Source organism: Chrysochloris asiatica, unplaced genomic scaffold, assembly GCF_000296735.1.
Source record: "Chrysochloris asiatica unplaced genomic scaffold, ChrAsi1.0 scaffold00014, whole genome shotgun sequence".
In the NCBI taxonomy this organism is placed as follows: domain Eukaryota; kingdom Metazoa; phylum Chordata; class Mammalia; order Afrosoricida; family Chrysochloridae; genus Chrysochloris; species Chrysochloris asiatica.
In genome coordinates this window covers 7,540,830-7,560,497 of record NW_006408532.1, presented here as the reverse complement: position 1 = coordinate 7,560,497, position 19,668 = coordinate 7,540,830, and the positions used below count along the sequence as shown (strand labels likewise).

The 19,668-nt window shown below is 40.3% G+C and overlaps 1 protein-coding gene across 1 annotated transcript in view; it reads right to left on the bottom strand.

The window, feature by feature from the left end:
• SPTAN1 (spectrin, alpha, non-erythrocytic 1) overlaps positions 1-19,668 on the bottom strand; it is a 93,127-nt gene that overhangs the window by 22,268 nt on the left and 51,191 nt on the right. Inside the window, exons 25-40 of the mRNA XM_006834837.1 lie at positions 18,790-18,894; positions 18,348-18,371; positions 17,821-17,856; positions 14,567-14,614; positions 13,558-13,649; positions 12,096-12,240; positions 11,799-11,980; positions 8,998-9,097; positions 8,650-8,847; positions 8,421-8,567; positions 7,711-7,814; positions 7,409-7,571; positions 7,009-7,023; positions 4,627-4,758; positions 4,242-4,379; positions 3,236-3,340 (exon numbers count right to left, since the gene is read on the bottom strand). Coding sequence (XP_006834900.1) covers positions 3,236-3,340; positions 4,242-4,379; positions 4,627-4,758; positions 7,009-7,023; positions 7,409-7,571; positions 7,711-7,814; positions 8,421-8,567; positions 8,650-8,847; positions 8,998-9,097; positions 11,799-11,980; positions 12,096-12,240; positions 13,558-13,649; positions 14,567-14,614; positions 17,821-17,856; positions 18,348-18,371; positions 18,790-18,894 — 1,734 coding nt within the window. The remainder of the gene's footprint in view (positions 1-3,235; positions 3,341-4,241; positions 4,380-4,626; positions 4,759-7,008; positions 7,024-7,408; positions 7,572-7,710; positions 7,815-8,420; positions 8,568-8,649; positions 8,848-8,997; positions 9,098-11,798; positions 11,981-12,095; positions 12,241-13,557; positions 13,650-14,566; positions 14,615-17,820; positions 17,857-18,347; positions 18,372-18,789; positions 18,895-19,668) is intronic.

Here is a 19,668-nt window from a genome sequence, read left to right as displayed (position 1 = left end):
AACAATAGAGGCAGATGGACTGTTACTACAAGAACAAACAAATTGCTTGCCCAGGAAACATCAAGGCAAGTGGTCGGGTCCCCTTAATGCAAACCCCCTTCCAAGACTAAGACTCAATGGAAATACGCGCTCTGATTGGTGACCACATGCATCGCAGATAGGGGGAAGTGGGGTAAAAGCAGCAATGAAGCGGCAAGCTAAGCCCTACAATGTTCGGTGGGCTTCTGTGGACCCAAATAGGGACCTGGTTGGCCAGCAGTGTGGGGAGACCTGGGGACTCCTGGGCCCAGAGTCAGCGGCATGGCCACAGAGGACTAGAGTGGAGAGTGAAGCTACCAGCTGATAGGAAGAGAGGGCATATGCACAAGAACACCCACACTTGCAGATGGTACCCACGTGACCTGGCCCTGATGAATGGATGATCAGAACTCAACCAGGAGAAGAAAAGAAGAGGGAAAAAAAAAAAAGTGATCTGATACAAATTGATGTACTTGACCTACACCTATGCAGTAACCCAAAAGAGGGAACAAACCCTTACAGCAAAAAACATTCCCACCCCTTCCACACACAGAGTAGACAGAGATGGGCAACTTGGACACTGGATACCCAAATTGGGGTGGGGGTAGGGGAGTACAAAGGCAAGAAGTGACTGGCTTACAAGCTTTCAAGAGGGAACCTAGAGTTAGGGGGCATGAAGGAAGGCAGAATCTCCAGTGAGTACTATCTAGTCTGTCTAGGCTGAACTGATGAAATGAAATATAGAAGAGTCACTTGTGATACAGTAGTGAATGATTGTTATCAAGACTGACTGTGAGGGTTGGAAATGTAAAGGTAGATGGTTTTATAGCAAGGAAGGGAGTGATTAACTCTCCAGTCTAGGAGCGGAGGTCTCTAGGACATCAATGGAGAAGAGCTGAGAGCGGGACCCTACCCAGAGAAGCAGCGAGGCCCGAGATAGAGGCAGAGACAATGACGTGGAGCGATGAAGCGGCTGGGAACTTTGGATCCAGAGAGGGAGAGGGACTGTGTGCTGAAGAATGGGGGGTGGGTTTATAGGGTATACCCTTTGGTCGGTTGATGGTGCATGGAGGGGACTGGAACCATGGCAATGAAATGATATACAGTGGAATGAATGTAAAACTAAAGTTCTCTCATGTAAATTATCATATAATTCACAATAAAACATGAAAAAAAGAAAAGTAAAGATGAAATCAAGGAAAATATGGATAAAACGTTAGAAGAATTAATGAAATAGACAAAATTAATTAAAAAAAAAGATAACCATACACAAATATCAAAGAAAGAATCCCAAGAGCGACTTAAGAGAAATGAAGAGTTAGCTACAGAGGAGAACTGCTAAGACTTAAGCTCTCAGAAAGAGAAAGACTGTGCTGGAGACCAGGAGGCAGGCTTGCAGAATGTGCCCTTTCGTTGTTCAAATAATTATATATCCCTGAATATTTTTGTGTATATCCAAAACAAACAAAAAAAACAGGGAATAGAAGCAAATATTGTTGAATGATGATGCACAGAGGGGATTGTAATCATTGCAATGAAATGAAATACGATGAGTGTAAAATCAACGTTCTCCCACATAAACTATCACTCAATTCACAATAAAAACTTAAAACAAAACAAGTAAGCTCTCATTTCTCAGCAGAAACCATGGAGGCAAAAAGACAGGGGACTGACACATAAAACTCTGAAAGAGAAAAATTGCCAACCAAGAATCCTATATCCAGCAAAACTGTCCATCGAGTCAGCAGTGAAATTAGGTCATTTTCAGATAAACAGAAATCAAAAGAATTTGTAAAAACCGACCAATCTTACAAAAAATACTAAAGGGTGTTCTTTGGAACCAACAACAGACAACCTGAGACAATATCACCTAAACTAAAGGCAGATATGGAAATATTCAAAGGAAAACAGACATAAAAAATGGAAAATAAAGAACCAGAGACACAGTTGCAACAACAGAAAGAAACCCCATAAAAGAGGAATGATGTAGTAATAATAGAACTTCCAACTGAAGAGGAAATCAAGTCGATTTCAAGAAAAATAAAAATAAACCTGACTATAACCTGCTGTGGCACTAGGTTAACGTGCTCGACTGCAAGGCTGCTGTGAACCTCAAGGTCGGCAGTTCAAGCTCACGAGCCACTCCTCGAAAACCCTATACAGCGTTGCTTTGAGTTGGTACTGACTTGAGAGCACTTAACAATATAACCCTAAAAACTAGCCCAATCCTAACTAACACTAGACAAAGTCCTAGCCATAATTCTAACCCTAATCCTCACCCCCTTACTCCTACCTACCTATGCCTCACCCGACTCATCACCAAAAAAAGAAATGATCACTTATTGAGTTTGGCCCAGGATCAGAGTATCCAACACATCACATACAACCTATCAAAGTAGACTGAATTCAGACCATTATCACTCTTCTCACTACTAAAAACAATACATATATACTGTTCATAAAATGCTATTTATGTTAATTTTTGATGGCACCTAACAGCAACCACATAATTGTTTTAATTTTAAATCAATATTGTTTAAATTACCAGTTTTAATCTTTGAAAGTTAAATTTTGAAATAAAATGAATAATGTAAAGTTGTAAAAAGAGTTCAATTCTGTGTCCCCTCCCCAGTAACATCATTTTACATAACTATAATATCCAAATTCAGAAAATTAACATTGGTATAATCAATATAGATTTCACCAATTTTTACATGTAGTCACTTAAGTGTTTCTATGTGTGTTTCCAAGAAGTCTTATCACATGCGTACAATTTGTGTAACCACCCACCAAAATCAAAATACACAATTGTTCCATTAGCACAAAGCAATGTTCCCTTTTGCTACCCCTATACGGTCATACCCAGCCCCCACCACTAATTGTTGTCAATCACCATTTTGCTCTCTATATAATTTTGTCACATTTTGAGAATGTTTTCTAAATGGAATCAAACAGGATTTAAAATTTTTAACCCTGGAACTGAGTGATTTGACTTAAAAATGTTATTTAATGTGTCAAGTATTGCTAGAGTAAACTCACGTAAAATCTTTGGGGTTTAAAGAGATTAGAAAATGGCCCTGAGACCAAAATGTTTGAGAACCAATGGTTGAAAGTTATGGACATTACTTTCCGTAAATACTCCAGTTTTTGTTAGGAGTCATGTAACGCCAAATCCAAGACCACCTGTGGCCTGGCCTCCCTCCTCCCCTTGGCTTACCTCATGGGCAGAGATGTCTGCCTCCAGCAGCTGATGTTTCTTCAGCAGGTTGTTCACAGAAGCCAGGTCTTTGCCGTAATCTTCAGATGCTAGAAGGGCTTCCACCTGGCAGTGGAGATATAAGGGAAAGGTGACTGTATGGTACACACTTACTGTTCAGGAAAATCCAGGATGCCCCAGTTTTTATTCTAGGTCCTTGCTTGGACACTTTTCAATCACAAGCTTGTTATGCCCTCCCAGTCTGTATCAGCCTGCATAGCTAAGGACCCCTTCTTCCATGGTCCAGTGACTGCACACTCAAGAACCTATTAAATACTACGGGGCTAAAGGCAAAGGTCACTGAAGCTTTCCCTATGGTACAGTGACAAAATTCACAGCAATCCAAATGCATGGGAAAAAACAGTGATATGGACAAAGTTTACTACACAAATGTGTTCACGTAAGCAAAACTAGTCCCATTGAAGAGCTGAGACTAGCTGACTGTTCAATAGGTGCAGGATGCTTACGTTATGGCATAACGCTACTAGGGATTGTGACATCATTTTTCAAATGTTTAGGAAGAATTTTTAGTGACTCAGGATAAGCACTTCTAACATACACTAAAAAAATGAAAACTTACATAGTGAATTGAACTATATACAAAACTATTTAATTATTATTAAAGAAAATATTTAGACTGGAAAGAATGCTAACAACGGTGGTTCTCTAAAACTTTACTAGTTCTTTGTGTTTTCTGTACTATCTAAAGTTTCACTGCTATTTGATTTCTTCAGCATAGATTCATTAGAATCGCCTGTTCTAGTTACAATTTTTATGGAGAGGCAAGATCTGTGCTCCACATTCTACCCAAAACGAACTCTCCTTTCTGCTTATAAATCCCTTACAACTCACAAGTTATATCTTAATAAAGAGCCTGCCTTGTCAGTTTTGGGCTCAATGATTCACCTACTAAGCCTAAAAACGAGAAATCCCCTACTGGTGGGGAAAGAAACCCACTTAGCCTTACCTCAGAGAGCCAGAAGTCAAAGTCCTTGATACCAGTGTTGAAGTTCTGCTGCTTATTGGCTTCCTTTAATTTCTGACTCTTTTCAGCTGACTTCTGCACCAGGAATTGCCACTGGTCAGCTAAGGCAGCCAGCCGGGCCTGGGAAAGAGAAGGGAGCCATTTAGAGATGATGAAATTCATGAAGAACTTTTCTACTCTCCTTCAGCTTGATTCGTAAAATCTAAGATAAATGGAAATACATTCATAGGCACCATTTCCACATAGTTCTCCATCTGTAATACAGCCCAAAGTCATCTAATTGCTGACTTTTTTAAGACTGTATTTCAAAGTCATCATCAAGTTGACAGTAGCATGTAGGGGGCCAAGAGGAGTTGGTGGGTCATACCTTGACAGCATCTTCGCTGCCAGCACAGGCCCCACGCTCAATGAGGGAGTTGCCCATGTCGATGACCCCGCGGATCCGGTCGGCATTAGCATGCAACTCTGCTTCGAAGGCCTGGTGCTTCTGGTGCTTGCTCTGAAAATGCCAAAAAAAATCTCAAAACCAGTGCTGCTAGGTTACATTTATCAGGACGAAAGAGACTGTGAGAAGGAATATAGTAGTAGTAAAACATAAAGAACTAGAGGCACAATTCAAAACTTTTTGTTATAAAGGGCAATCACCAAATTGTGTGAAATAATTTAGGGACCAGTCAGGCTATAGGGGAGTTCAGAGAGACTATGGACCAGAGACAAGGAAATATTCCAGTTTAGGAAGTGAATTGAAAACAGATTTTAAAATCAAATAGACTTGCTTTTTGGGAGTTAAGTCCTAGAATTAAACACTTCCTAACATTTTTCATAAGCTGCTGCTGCTGCTGCTATAGTCAAGTGCCATTGAGTCAGTTCCAACTCACAGCGATCCTGTATAGGGTTTCTGAGGAGCAGCTGGTAAGTTAGAACTGACCATGGAGTTCAAACCGAACTTGTGGTCAAGTGCGTATCCTACAGCGCTACACCAGAACGCCCTCACTGCAGAAGCTAGCTATAGACAATTTCAGTTTTTAATTACTTGTACTTAAATTTTTTTTTTATCGTTGTTGTTGGTTTTTTTTTTAATGAGCTCTGGTAGTGTAGTGGTTATGAATCGGGCTGTGAACCTCAAGGTCAGCAGTTCGAAACTACCAGCTGTTCCGCAGGACAAAGATGAGGCTTTCTGCTCCTGTAAAGATTTACAGCTTCAGAAACCCTGTATAGGGTTGCTATGGGTTGGAACTGACTCCACAGCACATAACCACCACATCAGTTTTTTAATTTTTATTTATTTGTACACCAATTTCCATCTATGATTTTCTTATTACACCAAACCAAAACCAAACTCACAGTGACCCTGCAGGACAGAGTGAAAGTACCACACAAAGGGTTCCAAGGCGGTAATGTTTACGGAAGCAGGCCATCGCATCTTTCTCCTATGTGGGTGACTGGTGTGGGGTTCAATCCATAACCAAGTGCTTTAACTACTGTGTCACCAGCTCACCAGAGCTCCTTCTCTTCTCCTTTATGGTCCTCACAATAAAACATACAGGGATATCGTCTCATCTGAGGCAATGTGAGGGTCTGTTCTGTACCTCTGTTGACAGAGGAATCAGTTACAGCTGCTACAGGCCAGGGCTTTGTTTGGTGGTGATCATTCAACAAAACTCTTGGATACTGTCAAACTCAGGTGTGACAGTAAGCTGGAATTTATGTTTGCTCAGAAAAGGGGGTTAAGAGAATGATGGAATTCTGATATGGGGACCCTGAAATAGTTTTTAAAGGCTCACAGAAAAACTTCAGGTGAGGAAGGACTACCAACAACAAACAACTACAAGGATATAGCAGCTGTGGCACAAACACAGGGTCGCAAGGGAGTGTTACTTGAAAAAAAAATTAAAACAGTACAGTTGGGGAAGAATTCTGCATCAAATGTTTCATTTCAGAGGCAGCAATTATTAAAGAATAGAACGATTTGGATGGCTAAAATTCAGCACTAACAGGAAGTATCCTTACTATGAAACCTAACCCAAAATATAAGAATAAAAATGGCCTCAAATAGCCATACATCCCTTAAAAAGTCCAATTCCCCTTTCCCATTTCTTGTTCTGATCACTCTCTAGATTCAAATCTCATTCATTCTCTATTTTCTTCATTTTTCTCACCTACTTAAGCAACTTCTGAGTGCTGACTGGTAAACCTTCTTTCATTACCTCTTGGGTAATAAGATTTTTTTTTTTTTTTTCTTCCTTCTTACTCTTAGATTTAAAAGCAGATCATCTGCTTCTCCAAAGTTCCCTAGCTTCTCCTCTTCAGTAAACAGTGCCTCTGGGTGCCAGACTGGATGTGTGATCCAATGCTCCTACCTTGCTAGATTCCCCGTTCTGGCCACAATACCATGAGCCATGGCAAGAATAAGCCAGAGTCTATTCAGAACCAGCTGGCTATGCCATTTTTCTGAAGAAGCATTCTTTGAAAGAGAGCAGTCAACTACTGCCCCCCAAATCAAACATTGTACTTGTCTCAGTGAAAATTAGAAAGGAGAGTCAAGGGTTGCAAGCTAATTAAAACAAAGAAAGCTACATCCCACAGGGACACATGAATGGAGTATGATGGATGATTAGAAATTAGAAGGATGAATGAAGAAACACTAGCAGACTGTGTGTAATCACTACAACATTAAACTATACAGAGGAACACAAATACTGGAACACATTTAACTAAAACTCTTTGGGAAAAAAAAACAACAACTTACCAGCAGCTTGGAAAGCTACAAAAATAGATGAAAAAGAACAAGATTTCAGTACACTGATGTGAATACACTTATCAGCTATTAAACAGAGAAACGCATTCTGCAGTTCTTCTTCCACTGGGAAGCTCAGAATTTGAGGAAAAGTAAATAATAAAAGGGGAATTTTATAAGACTTTCATAGTAGACATGGTTTCAATAAACAAATAAGGAAAACAACTTTTAAATGGCTCTGACAATTTATTGGGGCTTTTATGCTGGATCAGCTTACTTAAAACCTTGTTCACTGGTTTTACCATCGGGACATATGCATATCCCTCTTTTACTGATAGATTAGTTAATAAAATCTACTCAATAACATGGCTACTTCAGAGACAACTGTCCAATCTGTTCATGTTCAGCTCACCTGAATGTTGGTAGGATCCTTGTAGGATTCATCACTTGCTGTCTGTAATTTCTCACTAATCCAAGCCTCAATCTCATCCACATCTCGGCTGAATTGCTGGAGGGTTTGAGATTCTCCTAACTTGGACCTTTTCTCAATCATTTGGGCTTTTAGACGTCGCCACCTGAGAAAGTAAAACACTTATAGGTCATATGTGAATATTCTTTACCCTACAGAAACACTAATTTATTTTCCTTTAGTAATCCCAAGGGTACATGTTCTCCTGGAGTCGATGAGACACATCAGTACCACAGAACACTTACCTGTCCAAAACCTCATTACGACGGCTAGAAATGTCTCCTTTAGCATAGTGACCGGCAGAGATGAGCTGGTCAGCAAAGGACTGCAGAGCAGCAATCTTCTCCTCCTGTCAGCAAACAAAGGCAGAAGGTCAAGGTGGGGCAAAGCGACTCTGCCCAGACTGCAGATCTTGAGGCAAGAATGGTTACTTTGGGTGACTTGAGAATTAGCTGGTGACAGGATCAGAATACACTGACACTTTAGAAGTGTGTGAGTAAAAGCCAGAAGAAAGACTGATTTCAATCATTACTATAGTTTAACTTTAGAAGATTCCAGGTCACATTGGGGTGGGGCAGAGGCTAGATGGCACACAAATTTTGACCTTGGTTTAATCATAAAAAAGGCTGTCAGATTTTCTACAAAATGGTTTCAATATCAAAGTTTTACATCTCTGATTTTATGTTCATCTAATTCCCTTATCTACCCATTTGTTCTTCTCCTCTTTCACAATTTTATTTTCTAGTGATACTCTGTTTATTACAACCTCAGAAATTTCAGCAATTACATATAAAAAGTTTTTCTATTTGTGTTTATTTCATTATTCCTAGACTGCAAGTTATTGCTTTGAGCTATAACTTAAGGAAGGAATCATGTCTACTTTTGATTCTGTTAAGAGAGAAAGACATACGAACTGGGAAAGCTGCAGACTCAGACTCTAATGCAAAAGTCTAACCTGAACATTGATTGCTTTGTCAAAGTCTTCATGTTTTTTGATCAGAGCCTCCACACTGTCCAGCGAGTCTCCTTTGTCTTCGGTGTTCAGGAAGGCTTCCCGGGCAGCCATCCAGTTCTCAGCTTGCTCACAGTCACGATGAAACAGCTGAGGACGGGGAATTTTTGGCAATGAATAGCAGGTCAGAAAAGTGGGGTAAGTGGGAAGCTACTGTCTAGAGCAATTGTACCTGCAGTTCAAGGCACTGATCCAACATCATCCTGCGCTGAACCCAGGCCTTTTCCAGATCTGCACGCTCCTGATCTAGAATATCTAGTTTCTCCTTGATCTCTGGACTGGCGTAGTGTCCATGAGCCAACAGCTGTTGCCCAAACTGTTCAAATGCCTGGAAAGTGCCAGCCCTGGCATCAATTTCTGTCCGGTGTTCCTGCCAAGAGGAGAGGAGGGATTAAATGATTGGCAATAGATGCCTGCTCTCATGTCAAGCACGGACTCACAAGAAATGATGGGGAGTGGTGCCTTCCACAGGCCAGCAGAACTGCCACATTTCAGCTATTCAGCAGGCAGTTCTACCCACCTGGTGTCGCTCCAGCAAAGCTTCAGCTCCAGTGACATCTTTGGCTAGCTCATCTGAGGATACTAACCCTCGTATTCCATTGATCCAAGACATGAGGTCCCTGGAAACCAGATCCGCAGAGGAACAGTCATTATATTATCTGCAAAGCAGGCCTTCTGCCCAGGAAAAGAAAACACTACAGATAATTCTTGCCTCAGATAGTTATTTTGGGTTACTCAAACCTATCTGGTTAGATTGGGCTAATCTAATCTAACAAAGCTTCCTGTTTTGGGATATTTAAAAAAAAAAAAAAAATCAAGACTCCCTTTTAGGAAAAATGCATTGGTTTTACTACTGAAATATTTTTACCCTAGAGAACAGTAGGTTCTAACATAGACAATAGCTACGGCTTAATTTTCTAAACTTTATACCAAAAAAGACTTTCAACAGGATTGTCTTAAAAAAAAATCATATGTCTATGGATATAGTTAATCGTTTCTTAAAATGTGTACATATAATGATATAAATATATCTAAAGGGGTTCCAACAGTAAAACTTCCATTATCTTTCATTCCATTTTCCCAAGGACTTTTTGAAGCTGCCTTGTATATGTAAAATTATCATTAGCTGCCCTAAATAGGTACTATTAAAACAAGTTATGGGTCACACATTCCATGTGACCATTAAAAAACCATGAAAAAGAATGAGGTCATTCTATAACACAACTGACCCAGGCTCTTACAAAACCTCACGATGAAGACTGTAATCAATGTCCCTGAATTATACAGGTAAAAAAATTACTGAATTGGCAAATATTTTGTCATATATATTTTTAGAACACACACACATAAAATGTTAAACTCATAGTATGCATCCAGATTCAAGAGAAACAAGACTATCAAATACAGTGAGAAATCCTTGAATGTATCTGGGATGAAAACAGAAAGCCACAGTTCGAAAAAACATAAATTAAGTATAGATGAAAATTCATTATTGTGAGAGTTCTTGGGTGTGAAAATGGAAATGTAGTTCCATTATGTAGTTACATAACTATGTAGGAAAATGTCCATATATGTATACATGCATATACTGATAAGGAAAAGTACAGGTACAGATAGATAACCTGCTGAAGTATTTTTAGGTAAAAGACCATGTATCTTCAACTTTACTTAAAAACGATTTAGAAAAACTAAAGTGTATGTACAAGAGTGCTTCAAAAAGTTTGTGGAAAAATTAATGAAAAGATAATGGAATTTCCCCACAAATTTTTTGGAGCCCTCTCATACATACACAGATAAAGTAAGTATCACCAAAAGCTAACAGTTAACTATAAACAAAAGGTATATAAATGTTCATTGTATTATTCTTTCAACTTTTCTACAAGCCTTAAAATTTTTCTAAATAAAAGTAGCTGACACATTCGTCACCAATAAGGGGAAGTGAGGGAAAAACAGCAATGAAGTTGCGAGCTAAGCCCTACAATGTTCAATAGACTCCTGTGAACCCGGGTGGAAACCTGGTTGCCCAGCAGTGTGGCAAGACCTGGGGACTCTTTGGGCCCAGAGTCAGTGACACAGTCACAGAGGACTAGAGCGGGGAGCGAAGCGTCCAACTGATAAGAAGAGAGGGACCTATATGCACAAAAACACCCACAACTTGCAGATGATACCTACTTGACCTGGCTTCAATGACTGGATGATCAGAACTCAACTAGAAGAAGAAAGAAGAGGAAAAAAGAGTAATCTGATACAATCTGATGAACTTGACCTACACCTATGGATGCAGTAGCTCAAAAGAGGGAACAAATCTTTACAGCAAGGATCATTCCCACCCCCTCCATACACAAGAGTAGACAGGGATGGGCAACTTGGACATTGGCTACCCAAAATGGGTGGGCTACAAAGGTAAGAAGTGACTGGCTTACAAGCTTTCAAGAGGGAACCTAGATCCAGAGGGTGTGAAGGAAGGTAGAATCTCCACTGAGTAGTATCCAATCTGTCTAGGCGGGGCTGATGAAATGAAATGCAGACGGGTCTCTTGTGATACAATAGTGAGTAATTGTTATCAGGACTGCTTGTGGGTTGGAAATGTAAAGGTAGACGTTTTGTAGAAAGGAGGGGAGTGATTAACTTTTCAGTCTAGGAGCGGAGGTCCCTGGGACCATCAAGGGAGAAGAGCAGAGAGTGGGACCCTACCCAGAGAAGCAGTGATGCCTGAGATGGAGGCAGAGACGATGACGTGGAGAGATGCAGCAGCTGGAGACTTTAGATCCAGAGAGGGAGAGGGGCAGTGTGCTGACGACTGGGGAGGCAGGCTTGTAGTGTATACCCTTTGGTTGGTTGATGATTCATGGAAGGGACTGTAACCATGGCAATGAAATGATATACAATAGGATAAATGTAAAGCTAATGTTGTCCCATGTAAACTATCACATAATTCACAATAAAACATTAAAAAAAAAAAAAAAAATCAAACACTGATATAGGCTGAAGGCCCCCAAATCCAGTCCATTCAATGAACAAACCAATAAACAAAGTAGGAAAAAAAAAAAAAAAGTAGCTGGCAGTGAAAGACTTTGGTATAACTGTATGAATGAAGTGAAATTATGCCTAAGAAAAAAATAAAATGTTGGTCAAGGAGAAAGGGTGTATGTGTTTATACATCTACATGCTTGGGTAGGAAAGTAAAGACTGATTTTTGACTTCTTGGTATCCAGAACTATTTGAATACTTTACATTGTATATGTATTGCATTCATTATAAAAACTACCATTAAAAAGGTTTTTAAGCTCCAGAACTCAGAGGTAATGCTTTGCTCTTTACCGGAAATCACTAAGGAAACGCTGCAAGTCATGGGAGTCACCCAGCTTGGCCTTGCGTTGATCTGCACGTTTTCCTAGGCTGTTCCAGGCCTGATTTAACTCAGTGCATTTTTCCTGTAAGTCCTCTGCTGACTCAGGATGGGACTGGATCAGGCGCTCTGCTGTTTCTCCAAGAGAATTCACCTGCAGAAAGAAGGTGGTGAGCACACAGAAATAATGGGGATTTCGTTCTGCAGAAAGTTAAGACTTTGCTCTGCCCCAGGCAAAAATGTCAGAAAGTTATTTCATATCCTCTCACCTTGTCACCAAGAGCAGCAAGGTCTCTTTCGAAGCCCTCGTGTTTGCGCTGCAGGGCTTGGACACTGGCTAAATCATGGCCATAATTATCTGTGTTTAGAGCCTGATTCTTCTCTTCAATCCATTCTTTGGTTTCGTCAGCATCTCTATAGGAAAGACAGATACACATTCAAATTAGCAAGTGCTGAGGACATCTGCCTTGATTACAGGATAACTGCAGGAATGTAATTCATTTAGCTGGTATTTATACATCTGTTAGTAGTTACCACCAATAACTTTAGAAAGAGCACAGGGCTTCAAACTGGTTATGGCAGACACAGTGTAACTGGAACAGATATGCATTTGTAAAAGGTGGGACAATAACTGGAATACTGGAACAATAACCAGAGCAGCAAACATGGGTCAAAGGCCTGCAATGGGAGAGTGGAAGAGGTACAGTGATCCCTTTCAGGAGTCTAACACATGACATTGAATTATTGCCAGGGCTATGGAGACAGACACACATTTAAACCGATGCAGACAGCTGCCATCTTTGAGCTGGCCACTGTTATTACCAACTATGCTAATCAAGAGATCTGGTTGCTATGCAACACTAACTCTGCCCTTATGTCCTAGGAGGGAGATTAAGTTTCTAGCAGGATGCCAATCCCTAATTTCCCCCATTCTATTGATTGTTCTAAGGAGCTCTGGTAGCATAGTGGTTACGAATCAGGCTGCTAACTTCAGGATCAGCAGTTTGAAACTACCAGCTGTTCCGTGGGAGAAAGGTGAAGCTTTCTGCTCCCAAAAGGATTTACAGCCTCGGAAACCGTGTACAGGGTCGCTATGAGTCGGAACCAACTCCACGGCACATAACCACCACCTTTGATTGTTCTGGTACACCGTATTTTATAAATTTGGATCTCTTCTGGCTTCACTTCACTAGTCATAACTGAACAGGGAAAAACAGGTACCTGCAGCAAGAGAACACTTTACCTAGTAGTAGTTACCAAACATCCTTAGTATCAACAAGATCCAACTGTTTCTCTCGACAGCTCTCAGCTGCCAAGTGTGAGGCAGAGCCTAAACCAATTCATTCTAGTTTGACCCCCTACTCATAATTGACCTTTGCACCTTGGAGCCACTGAATCAATCTATGCCTGAACAAGATTCCCGAGGTGGTTCTCATATAGAGAATACCTAGAGAATCTTATTAAAATGTCTATTCTGATAGTATACCTGGAGTGTAAAGGAAAGTTCTCAGCAGGGGGTCAAATTGGAACAAACTTGTTTGAAGTCCTGGTTAACTGTTGTTGTTAAGTGCCATAGTACTTGTACAGGGTTTCCAAGGAGCGTCTGGTGAGTCTAAACCACTGACCTTGCGGTTCAAACCAACCCTGAGATTGAGTGCTTATCCTATGGTGCCACTAACTGGGTCAGTATAAATTCTTGTTTTCCTTCCAGCTCTGTGCTGGCCACCTTACCTGTGGAACCTCTGCACTTCATGGGCACTGCCCAAGAGCTGGCTCCGTTCCTCCGCCAGCTGCTGCAGGGACCGCCAACGCTCATTCAGCTCCTGTGGGATGACAATAAAAGTGTCGGCCTTGTTGCAAACCCTCTTTGGTCATGTCCACCACAGAAGAGGACTTGGGGGAAAGGGTCAAAGGACGGAGGCTTAACTTGGAAGGAAATGTTAGGGCACATATGATTTCCTGTTTCCAACCTTTCTAGTTGAATAAATTGGCATACAACTGCAACAAAACTCCAAAAAATCAGAACTGAGCCAAAGCTTGATGAACCCAGTGGCTTGAACACACAACAAACACCAGTCTAGGGACTGCTTTTAACAGTAAGAGGCAAGACTGACTTATCTTCTCAATCTTAGCTTGGCTGCTGATTAACAACTGCTTCATAATCAATTATTAGTGAATAAATTCCAAAGCGTTTATTGTATCTGAACACAATGACCTCAGTGATTCATTTTGAGCTTGTAAAGCTGGGTTGCCAGGGACCTTATACAGATGGAGGCAAACCTTGCTGAGATCAGAGATAGTGGATGTTGTGAGGAGACAGGAGGGCATTTGTTGCTTTCCTGAGAAGCTGTCCCAGACAGATCCCCAGCCCTAATTGAAGCCAAAAGGCAAAAAACTTCAGTATTAAAAATTAAAATTTTTGAAAATGCAAAATTGTCAATGACAACATAAATATTTAGAGGACCCAAGACATAAAAATATAATGGAGACTAATTTTCCAAGCTTAGAAAGTACCAATGCTTCTAAGAGTAGCAATTATAGCTTGGACTTGGCAAATTTTTGACCAGGAAAGCCAACCAATTCACTTTGCTGCTATGAAGAGTATTGCTATTTGCCCTGGACACTCTTGGCCCAGAAGGGCAGACAGGCTGTAATGAAACAGAACAAGAGTTCCACTATAGACAAGGGAAAGAGAGTGGTGAAAAAAAACTGGGGAGGGAGACAAGAACTGGTTTCTTACCTTGATAGAATTAAAAGTGGCCACGGTGTGAACCATCAGGCGAGCAGACTATATAGGGAGGAAAGCAGAGAACAAATCGAATCAAGTGTCTGCCAATTAAGACAGAAGTCTGAGATGTAAGTGCCATTACTTAGGTTCTAATTGCCAAGTGAAATTATCTTAAAGGGAAACTTAAAATTCTGAGCAGCAGCATTAAAAAAAAAAAAAAATCACGAGACAAATTCTAAGTACACGACCAATCTTAGCTCAGATTCATTTTACCCAGTGGATAGTGAAAGTAATGGTAAAACCATGCTTATAACCACTGGGATGAACAGAAAACATAGTTCACACAAAGGCTAATGATTAGTGTTTTTCTTATGTCCAAATACAGACTACTTCAGTAAACACACTCAATTTAATAAATGCTGGCAGCTGAGCTTATGTACACCTCCTACTGCACTAGTAACTTCATTTCTATTTATAGTTAATTGGGCTGCTGTCCCTTTTAAGTGTCCCCTTCAGCTAAGGCAAAAGCCTTACCAGTTGTAAAACAAAAACCAGTGTTATCAGCTTTCTTCCCAAAATCATTACCTCTCACGTAATCTACTTATGAGTCGGTACTGACTTGATGGCACCTAACAACAATAACTCTTTATGATGAGGTCAAGCTATGAGCAGACAATCAATTGAAGGGACGCTTCCTTGGATGTAGCCTGCTTCCGATACATCAGACATTGCTTGCATCTGTATCTTGCATCTGACTCATCCTCTGACCTCTGATACTTTGGACTTGAGTGAGTGGCTACTTTATTACCTTCCTGTCCTGGAAGTTGACAGCAGCCTGCCATTGTCAATCCTGGTTCATCAGCCCTGCAGATCTGTGAGTCAGAAGCCTCCAAGCCTAACATCTAACCCACATACTTGGGATAACTACAACTATGTAAGTCATTTTCTTGATATAAACCTCTCTCTTATATATACACACACACATATATATATATAAACTTCACTGGTTTTGCTTCTCTATAGAACCCAGCCTATGACAATATTTAAAATACTTTCCTCAAAAAAACTTTAACGTTGTCATAAAAACTTCTAGGAAATCAGGTAGATAAGGTGTTGCCCACCCATAACACCCACGATCAAATTCTGCTGTAGGAAAAATATAAGATTGTGAATAAGGAAAAATCAAAGAAAAAAATATTCCCTGACTAAATTTGGAGACCTAATTTAACAAGCAGAATAATTAGAGCCAAGTCAGATGAAGGAAGCCAAAAGAAACAGATTTTTATCAGCCTAGGTCCTCAAGACAAGTCAGATAGGATGACTGGGTAGTTAAAAAGCATCAATTTAGAAGCCTCTTGGTATGTGTGGTTTGAGGTTTCTTTTTTAGATTATTATGATTTCTTCATATTTCAGGAAAATGTACTTCTATAAAGTAGAAACCTCCCTAATTTGCCTATAACTCAAACTGAAATATGAGTGTAAGTTAAAAAGTATTGATACTAGAGTGGAACTCTAATTCATGCATGCACAGGTTTATTCCAAATGAAAGACTTAAAAATATGTCTCTGTAATCAACGGAAGGATGCAGACAAGTCCTCTCAGTAACACACTTGCCTCGGTCTCGCTGTTATGTGCCGTGGAGCCGGTTCTGACTCATAGCGACTCTATATAGGGTTTCCGAAGCTGTAAATCTTTACGGGAGCAGAACGCCTCATTTTTGTCCTACGGAACAGCTGGTAGTTTCAAACTGCTGACCTTGAGATTCGCAGCCCGATTCGTAACCACTACGCTATTAACTACTTAACTATAAATACATGTCATGAGTTCTGTGAGACTTTGCAGATAATTACTAAACTCAAAGACTGGAGAGAGAGTACTGAAGAGAGGAGTGAGGTCAGAGATGATAGAAAAGTTGGACATTTGGAACATATTTAGCCACCATCTCAGTGGAACCAGCTTTGTGCTGATCCTTATAAAATAGTCATTTACCCATGCCTTCTACTGGGTAAGACAACTGGCCTAGACTAAAAGAATGTCAACCTTAGGAGTCAATTCTGGCTGAAACCAATCCTACCGGACAGAGGAGAGCTGCCCAATACGGTTTCCTAGGCTGTAATCTCTGTGTTTCACTCATGGAGTTGCTTTGGTGTTCAAACTGCCAACTTTTTAATTAACAGTTAAGCACTTAGTCATTGTGCCACCAGGGCTGCTTCACCATACTAAGCACTTGCATATAATCATTTTACTTGTGCATATTAAGCACCACATTGCAAGAGATTCCACATTCAAAAAAGGTATGTTGGGAGAACAAACAAGATGGTGGATCAGGTGGAAGTGCAGTAAAGGAGCTCTGCCAGTAACAACACAAAATACCTGACCAAGCAGGCTCAGGGGCTGGTCCCAGAACTCTGAACCACATATAAAGTAATATTTAGAAGGTTGGAAGGCTCACAGCTGGGGGAATTTGTGGCAGAAGCTAGAAATCTATTGCTTTCTAGTCCGGGACGCTCAGCTGCTCCAGGACCCGCCATCTTGGGTGAGACCACGTGGGGGAAGGAGCAGAGTGGCCACAGATGCGCCTGGCAGAACTGTGGAGAGGGGGTGTGGCTGAGGACTCTAGATTCATCAACTAAGAAAAGAAGGACTAAGAACTGGCGGCCAGGAGCAGACTTGCAGAACGTGCCCTTTGGAGATGTAAATTATTATATATGCCTGAGTGGGGTTTTTTTTTTGTTTGTGTGTTTTTTTAAAAGCTAAAGTGCATATAGAGAAATACTTTTTACTGATGGTATATGGAGGGGATTATAATCATTGTAATGAAACAAGTTATATGAATGGTTGAATGTGAAACTGATGATGCGCCCTGTAAACTTTCACTCAATCCACAATGAAAACCTTTAAAAAAAAAAAAAAGTTTTTGTTACTGTTAAGTGCCATTGAGTCAGTTCCGACTCAGCGACCTTGTGTAGGGTTTTCAAGGAGCAGTTTGTGGGTTTGAACTGCTGCTCTGTGGTTCGCAGTTCAGTGCCGAACCTAAGAATATTATGAGGGATTTCAAAAAGTTTGTGGAAAATGAAATTAAAAGATTATTTTCCCATGAATTTTTGAAGCCCCTTGTAATACCAGGATCAGAAGGAAATTATATCCAGACAAGTCTAGAAATGACCAAAGGATCAAGCAAGCATGAATACTCAAGAAAAGGGCACAAAACAGTTTTATGTTCTTGTGAAACCTTTGAAGACATTAATTTACAAAGGAATTCTTACCTTCCAGGGGGAGGCGGTCTTGGAATCAGCTTCATCCTAAGTCAAAAGAGAAGTTTAGGCAGCACAACACAAAACAGTGCCCTTCCTTCCTTCCTTCCTTTTAAAGTTGCAGTATTTCCCCAGGGGGAGGTTCACATCCCCCATCCATCTCTGAGAGCTGTATCCTTGGCTGGTAGCAAGTTACAAGACTGGTTGGGAGAAATTAAGCAAATGGGAGAGAAAACTTCCAATCTTCTATACAAGTAAAATTGGTAAGAATGAGAAAATTTAATAACAAAACAAAAAAATTTTCTTTACATAATACTCACAGAATCTTTTCAAAAACCCAACAAATGATAGGTGTGGAATAAGTTTTTAAAAAGCTAAAGGAATAAAAACACTATTTTGATCTTCTGGAGAATAGCCAATGGAAGCAAATTTCTGATATTTCTTTTTCAACAGATTTTTACCATATGACTTTCTATACAGTCTTCCCAAGATCTAATCCTTCTCATGTTCAAGTTTCAAACAGAGCACCTGGAACTTACCCTGGGCATCATGCCATACACCTCCTACAAGGAGAAAGGGAAACCAGTGTTACCACACACCTCTCAGGAATACTCACTATTGTCAAACTTGGAAACAGAATTATAGAAAAACATAAAAAATGCCACAGCTTTTGAAAGCCTATTAGAGGAATGAAGTATTTATATGTAAATACTTTTTATTTATGAGGAACTCATACAAATGTTAAACAAATGTTACATATTCAGTAACGGAAAGTTAGGAGCTGGTTTTCCCCACTATATGAAGGTATGGGATATTGGCCCAAAGAGCGAGACAAGATGATTTAGGTCACAAAGGGGACCTGTTCTGCCTCCTAGCCACAGTTCTGTACAATGAACAGTTGTTTACTGAGCTATGAAGGACTTAGGAAATAAGTTGCTTTTCTTATGCCAACAAAGCCTCATCCAAAATCAAAATAACCACCTGTTGCTGTACTGCCTGCACCTCTTCTGCTATTAGACCTTCGGACTCCAGGTCATCAGCCACCTTGTTAATGTCCTTCAACCGTGACTCATTGGCCTTCAGATCCTAGAGCAAGAGTCACAATAGAAAGTCAAAGGATGGTAACAGATGTTCACAAATTATATTCTGAAATGATAGTTATATCAAATGTCATCTAACAGACATCCTATAAATTCGTTTTTCTATTCCTTGACAGTGACCTGAATTAGGAAGTACTGATTACCATTAAGAAAGAAACTGAAAATATGGTACTGGCAACAAGTCTGTCTCAAAGGTGAATTACCTATAATTAATGAACCACTATTCTGATCCAATGTGTTTCGATGTTCTTAGGCCTTTTTTTTTTTTTTTTAAGGGAGAGAGGAAGGAAATAATATTTTTAAAATGTGATGAAACATCAGTCTTCAAGACCCTGAGATCAGAAGAAGTAGATGGTGCTCAGTTACCACTACCAACTGCTCTGGAAGAGATCACATTAGAAGATCCTGGATAGAGTAGGAGAGCATATGGAACAAACTCCAAATCATAAAGATTACCAGGCTTACTGGTCAAATAGAGACTGAAGGCACCCTATGACTATGCGGGCCCTTAGTCAACCTTCAGGTCTGGAACTGAACTCACTCTGGTTCAATTTTCAGCTGAGTAGTAGATAAGTATACAGGGGGAGTGCTGGTGTGGTGCTGTGGGCTAATGCGTCAGACTGCAAAGTCGTTTGAACTGCAAGTTCGGTGGTTCAAGCTCACCAGCTGCTCCCTGGAAACCCTAGACAGGGTGGCTATGGGTTAGAATCAACTTGATGGCACTGAACAACACCTACTGACACCATGGAATGGTCAACCA